The sequence below is a fragment of the Daktulosphaira vitifoliae genome, unplaced genomic scaffold (assembly GCF_025091365.1).
Source record: "Daktulosphaira vitifoliae isolate Bord-2020 unplaced genomic scaffold, ASM2509136v1 Scaffold_71, whole genome shotgun sequence".
Classification (NCBI taxonomy): Eukaryota; Metazoa; Arthropoda; class Insecta; order Hemiptera; family Phylloxeridae; genus Daktulosphaira; species Daktulosphaira vitifoliae.
Window position 1 is genome coordinate 9338 of NW_026099640.1, and position 7288 is coordinate 16625.

General features: G+C 31.6%; 1 protein-coding gene and 1 long non-coding RNA gene across 4 annotated transcripts in view; one reads left to right on the forward strand and one right to left on the reverse strand.

Moving 5' to 3' along the window:
* The first annotated feature begins 246 nt into the window (after positions 1-246).
* LOC126908995 (uncharacterized) lies at positions 247-6695 on the forward strand. 3 transcript variants are annotated; one of them, XR_007704891.1, is made up of 3 exons: positions 4608-5349; positions 5960-6397; positions 6480-6695. XR_007704891.1 is itself a non-coding variant. In XM_050691355.1 (2 exons), exons 1-2 carry the CDS (start codon positions 332-334, stop codon positions 6194-6196), a joined length of 402 nt encoding a protein of 133 aa, XP_050547312.1. In that variant the 5' UTR covers positions 247-331; the 3' UTR covers positions 6197-6695. The 3 variants fall into 3 exon arrangements, 1 of the variants encoding a protein (XP_050547312.1); XM_050691355.1 differs by lacking the exon at positions 4608-5349 and adding an exon at positions 247-496 and having other exon boundaries at positions 5960-6695; XR_007704890.1 differs by having other exon boundaries at positions 5960-6695.
* Positions 5723-7288, reverse strand: part of LOC126908997 (uncharacterized) — a 5553-nt gene continuing 3987 nt past the window's right edge. The window contains exons 2-4 of the long non-coding RNA XR_007704894.1: positions 6619-6732; positions 5981-6486; positions 5723-5917 (exon numbers count right to left, since the gene is read on the reverse strand). This is a non-coding gene — a long non-coding RNA (uncharacterized LOC126908997). The remainder of the gene's footprint in view (positions 5918-5980; positions 6487-6618; positions 6733-7288) is intronic.

Below are 7288 nucleotides of genomic sequence, written 5' to 3' on the forward strand. Positions count from 1 at the left end.
TTAACAAAAGTCACCTTATAGTGGTTGACTTAAAGCGTCATTATAAATAATGTCCGGTTTAATTTTTCATAATAAATTTTGATAATGTATTATTCCCATAATAAGTAAGTAAAAATATTTCAAATATTACAGTTCAGAGATATTTAATATTAGTAGTCTGGCAACATTGTAACCGGTTTGCTGGATAGTAGTTGGTACTAACTGTAATCACAACAGATTATCATTGATTAAGAATGATATTAAACCGCTAAAAGTAAACAAAAATATTTAATTGAATTTGATTAATAGTTTCTAAGTAAATTATATTTAGTTTCACTTTAAAAAATTAGTTATGGACAAATCTTCCTATAGGGTAGTCCTAAAAGAAATTATAAATGTAGGAACTAGTGTATGCCGTTTATTCTTATGCTCAAATAATGTAACAATAAATATTAGTCAACCAATATATGAGTTTCCATTAATAGCCGATAAAATTAATTATTGTAAATCTCTAGTCGTAAGTATTACGTAATTTTTAATGTTATAATTTATTTATAATTTATAATATTTGATAAAATGTAGTTTTTTGTGGTTTTAAATGTAATCTTTAACATATACAGGGTGATTCATTAAGGATAAGACACTCATTTTCTCGGTAATTATTGAACATTTTAAATTTTTGGTAAGGAAAATATTGTTTGATTCAAAACATTACAATATTATGTAGTAAAAACATGATTTTTTTCATCCCTTCATGGTTAAAAAACATTAACCTGAGTTTCTTTAAAACGTAATGTAAAGTACAAATATTCGGATCATATAAGATTTAAATCTTATACCTTATACGTTTCACAAATTTTTGAAATACATCAAGTGGTACAAGAGATGGATTTTCCATAATTTCTTCAATTGTTTTAAATGAAAATAAGTAAGAATATAACGGTTATATTATAACCAATTAATAATAATCCATGTCCAGCTAATGAAACACTGATAAAATACACCGCAATAAATGTTTAACTAAAGCCACTGACATATCGTATAATAATGATAGCTGTTAAGCTATATTAATACAATGCTAAGTGACAATAATAGATAATAACCTATACCTACATTCCCATTTACACATAATATTTTATTATGTTATTTATATCAAATCTGTTCAAAATAATAAATACAACTTAAGACGACTAGTAGTATTAATTATAAGTTTCACATATTAGTAAATAATATTCCTCTATACCCAACCACCCACCCACTTATTATTTCTACTATGATATAGATAATATAGGTGATCGGCGCCACTGATTTTATCCTCCCTACAGCCTCTAACAACTATTGTCATCTAACTATTTATCACTGTATTATCAGTATATTCTGATTTAACATTATATTCATATATATACATTTTTTATCATAATCCACTCAATTACTTGCAGAATAAATACAATTTTATTATTATTTTTTTTTTATTAGTTATCTTTAGATACACATTATTCTTTAATTATTAACTATCTAATACTTTTTAAGTTCATTCCTTATGCCTTGCAAGGGTGTTGACTTTATTTTTTTTATCTGGAAACACTTATTTTGAGTTTAATAAAATGTTTTAGTTTTTAATTTAGTAGTAAACGACATTTGAATTTTTAGTATAACTTTATTCGTTTATTAGATATATACATTTAAAGTTTCAAATTTTTTAATTAATATATATGCATAATACACAAGGGATTACAAATACAGGTAGCTAATTGGTTTTTTATGACATCGCTATTTGCAGATACACAGCATTGTTATTTATAATGGTGGTAAAGCACATTGTTGCGAGTTCATAAATACACTAACTGACAATATAAAAAGAATATCTATTGATAGTCATACTAGCTAGCTATGCGTGTAATTGATAATAAACAATCCGTGACTGTGACAGCAATGTCATAAAAAAATACTGTAATTCATAAATTATTTTGCGCCTCAATATCCAATTTTAATCATTCGAGTTTTATATTATTTCAAACCCTAATGTTCAATAATTAAAACTATGCTACTTATATTATTCTTAACATAACTATTAATAGATATTTATCAAAGTTATCACTGGCTATTACTTATTATTAATTATGTTTAATATTTAATTTTAAAAAACAAGTACAACAATGACTTCGAATCTAGCAAACTGTAAAATTAGTCCCTTGGTTTTTTAGTCTAGTTTTTTTGGTTAACAGCCATAAGTTGTATTTTATAACAGCAATTTTATACGAAGTAGTATGTTCATGTTTTTAGTCATATTATTTATATTTTTTCCAATCGAAGTATCCACGAGTAGTTAAAGGATCTTTATCCGATTGAGATGGTGAAATCGTTAGAGGGAAATGACGACAAAAATAACGAAAAACTGCATTCACTGAATACTCCAACCAAGGGTATTTATTATACCAATTGTTTTGAAAATAACGTTGTTTATAAGAAATAACTGTACGAGAAAAACTGATAACTAGTTGCATAGCACCGTCGCAATTTGAGCTTATGTCAATATTAAATAGTTCATTTGAATTTTTTTGTTTTAAATCTAATTTTGAAATTTAATTTCTGTGTCTGGTGTACATTGCTCGAGAAAATCATAATTTACCGACTTTAGTGTACCGGAAATCATGTAAAAAAAAAAAGGCACAGTACGGGATTAGAATCCGCGACCCAAGGCGTTTTATAGACAAACCTTACCACTTATGATTCAGTTCCCGATACACTTTCATTTAGGTTGATTACGTGATGTGCGGCTGAGGGAAACACGGTACCGTGTCACATTCATTTAGCGACAATACCGTAAGGTTGTCGCGACTGTGTGTTGCCTATTTAATGTGGAACGGCGTATCTATTACTCCAGTATGTATCTTCTTCTACTTATTTTAAATTTGTTTTCCAATGTTTGTACATTTTTAAATTCCATCTGGAACTATTATTACAAATTATTAAAATTGGTTTTATCTCTGTGTTATTCATTGCAATGTTATTGAGCATAACAAATTGCTTTGCGTAATATTTCTCGAAATTCAGTCAGACATTAAGCACCATTAATTATTATAATCATCTATTCATTTATATTTAGACGACACAAGTTTTATAACATCTGCCTGTACACTAAGCTACTACACAACACTACTCAGAAAGCGATTTATGTTGTTCATAATTATCATTGTTATACTCATTGTTATTACTATTATTGTTGTATCAGAATAAAATAAATTATTCCATCACTATTCAATGAATTTTAGCAAATTAACTCTGTGTGATATTTTTCAAATTTAATATTTATAACAATGTATTTTAAATATTTATTGTATGTATATTCTCTGTTTCATAAATCCAATTTAACGTACATAGAACGATCGACAGGGTGTTAATCCGGAACGAGAACAAGCTGATGGTGTTGTTGACGTGATATCAGTGCAACCGGTTGATCGCAAAGCTCACGTGCGAGACGTTTAATCGGAGGAGAATTGCATTGGACGCATAAATTACGTTTGCGCGCACTGCAACGTACGGCATTTCGCCGTAGAAAAGTTAATTATTAGTAATAATGAGAGATTTAATTTTTCTTTGTGTTGCCTTAAAGTTTTGGTCGCCCTCGCGAACAACCAAATCTTATTGCCTGATCCAGATCAGTTGAAGGACCTGATGCTCGGCGATTCGGCACGATCGCGATCCTTTAGAGCCGAAATTTGACCTTACAACAGTGCGCTGGCGTTTGTTCGTTCATAGTAAACGACTCACCAGCCAATAGAGTGTTTACCGCGCACGGACAGATGACCACATCATCATAATTTGTTTCTCGACTAATTTATCGGCAATATTATTGTTGGGTAGTTATTATTTTGTAATAAATTACAATTACATCGCAACGTTTTATTAGTTGTTCCGATTAATTTATAAAATACACGTTGACGAAGTAACCGGACTCCATAACGTTTATCTTATGTGCACTTAACAAATTGTTTACAAATTTTAAATTGACTTTAGTTTTAAAATATTTTTCGTATTACATTTGTAAAAACTTAGGAAACTAATATGTAAGGTTATTTAAATTTAATATTCATTGTTTATTCATATCAGATAAATATTTTAAAATGATAGTTCGTTTTAAACCAGTATAACCGTTGAATTAAATCAAATCAAAGTGGATTTAATTATATTCGTTATTATTAATGATTCCACCTCGATTCAAATCAAACGATCCGCACGGCCGTTTACATCAACTAATTCACATTTATACAGTGGTATTTTCACGAAAAACTCTTTTCTATATTGTGGTATACGTGTATATCAACAGTATATATAACAATTCAATATAAATAATACGTTACTTTTTTTCAACGATATACGACGTTAATCAAACAAATTTTTAGCACATCAATTTAGCGTTTTTGGAACACTCGAATAACATATAATAACAATTAAAATATTAATTTCCTAAAGTAATTTTTTTTTATTACTCCGCCGACAAATTATTTACTTGAAAACACTTTACCTTAAAAATGAAGAGAAAAAAAAATAATGATTAATCTAAAACAACAATAAAATAAATAAAAATAGTAAAAATGTGGTTTAAATTTAAGTAAAATTGNACTGTCAGTTGTCCTTCATAAACTCGATGGAAGCTACCGCGGCGCGGATTGAAGCCAATCGCAGCCGAGCCAATCTGTTGGAGAGCGTGTTACGGGAACTCGACAAAATGTTGAGGGCTGTCAACCCTACGCCCCGACGACCGTCGTCTAATTTTTATATATAATCATTATCTTTCGTCTCTTTCAGGAATATGAACAAGGTGTGGGTAAATGAGACCCGACGAAGCACCGCGAAGAGTGACCATGTTCTTCATCGAAGAACGCAACAGCGGCACGAGGAGCTACAACGCCTCGCGGGTCAACGGAGTAGCCGCGGTGTTCACCGACGAGAACGGCTTGCCACCAGCGCAAGTGGATTTCGCGGTTTACGACGGCGCACACTGTCGACGAGGTCGCCACACATCCGTCTGATAGCATTCCCGTTATTCTTTCCGAACGGCGAAAGAGGATGGAACCAACACATGGGACAGACGGGCCCGTGGTGAACGACCAACAGAGAACACGTGTTCATCAGACAGTTAATGTGCTCTTCGGTGCCGGGGTGCGCACAATGCTCACGGAATTCTTCCAACTGAACAGGAATGACGCCGACGCCGGCTCTGGGCATTTTACGAGATGATCGCCGTGGAGGGCGTGTATGCGAGAAGCTTCCGTTCACGACACGTCGCATCAGTTGAGATGTCTGTTCGTCACGATACTCCTATGTTGTTCGACCAACGACTCGCTGAAACTTTACGACGAGTTTTAAGTATGACGACCACTCGACATATAACAATTATTATAACTGCGATCTGTTGACAAATTATTCATAGCGTGTATCGAGTTAACAGTGCAAAGTTCTACATCAGTCATTGGTTAAATAAGCTGTTATTTTTTATACGATATTCGATAAACAAAAGTTATTCTCGACATAAATCATTATTCGATCCCAAACACTAACAAGTATTTATGACAGGTTGTTGTTAGTGTATATATATATATAGTTTTACAATAAATAAAATATGTTCATTAAATGTTACTGATTTTTGATACAATTTCATTGACTGGCAAATTTCAATTTTCAATACAAATATTATATTATTTTTACATTCACAAATATATTCATTAAGTGTGATTTAAAATAAATTGCAAAATTTTTAACACAAAAACAATAATAATAATTACAATAACAGTAATACATATATTTATTCTTATTACTATAATTATTATATATTACAACGTGCACAATAATATAAATAATTATTAATAAATTATAAAATAATTTGAACTACGCACAATAGTTTTGTTTCGTCTATAGTTTTATTTCCGTAGCTCATCTAATTATGGATATAATAATTAATCATTTGTTGGTTTAATAGGATAATTTAATGGAATATTACTTCAGACGACACGCATACCGCGACACAACAGAAGCCATGTGTCTGGCTGCTAAGGAACGTCACCTGGCCGCTTCAAACAAGACGCTCACGGGTTACGGTTTATCCGAGCCGGATCGCGCTCTGTTGGTACCGGACACGCCGACCGACAAGGCGACGAAGACGGTAACGGCGACAGACGTCGCTCAATTGGTCGGTCAACTAAACGAACAACAATGAACGATGTACGATCGCGTAATGCGGGCGGTCGAAGACACCAGGCGTCCATTGCCCAAGTTGTTCGACGTTTCCGGAGCCGGAGGTTGCGGCAAGACTTTCCCGTACAACTGTTTGATTTCGTCCATCCGGAGCCGCAGAGGGACCGTGATTTCCGTGGATTATACTGGGATAGCTGCGTCGTTGATCCGGAGCGGACAGACCGTTAGTGTTCTGCACATTAATGCGCGACTATTGAAGTTTACGTACATTTTGTTTCACAATAACCCCATACATTTACTTACAGGTTCAATCTACGTTTTGCGTAAGGGTGGTGTTAGGGGCTTGTTAAATAGTTGAGGATCTTGGTCAAAACCAAGAATCGGAAGCTACTCGACGTCTGCCCAAGTATCGTCCCAATCTCCTATTAAATGAGTTTTAATTACCTGAAGAAGACACGGGCAATCGTGTACCGAGCGTTCATCGTTTCCGCCAAGCATCATTTCCGCCAAATCTGATTAAGGTACGATTTTCGTTTCTGCCAAACCGATAGTTTTTACCTGTTTATAAAAAGAAGCTTGAGAACCACTGGTTAAAATATATGCCAAAATAACCCGACAATAATTATCTACTACTCATTTCATTGAACTTTTTACTATTTTTTTATTATTATTAGATATTAGTGCATTGATAATTGTGAATCATTTTATTCATATTTAAATAAACAATTTTTTAAAGCGCATCCTTCTATTAATATATATTTTTTTTAATTTTAATAAAAAATATTTAGACTTATAATTACATTAAAATATATAGTTTTGATAATACAGTCTCAAAAAGCGTACTGAATAAAATTGAAATCCGTTTCAGAAAAACAAAAGAGACAAGTGATAAATTTAATAACAATTAAATTAGCCGATTTGAATTTGTGAAATTAGTTTTCAACAACTATCGAAAAATGTATAAATCATAGATCAATTTGTTATTATATTATTAAAGGTATTAGATATTTTTTAAGCTTATTGTTAATGTTTAAATTCTATTTCAATATTTTGATGACTTTTTATTTTCTTATAAACTATATTTTATTTTATTATTCATTACAAACATATATAT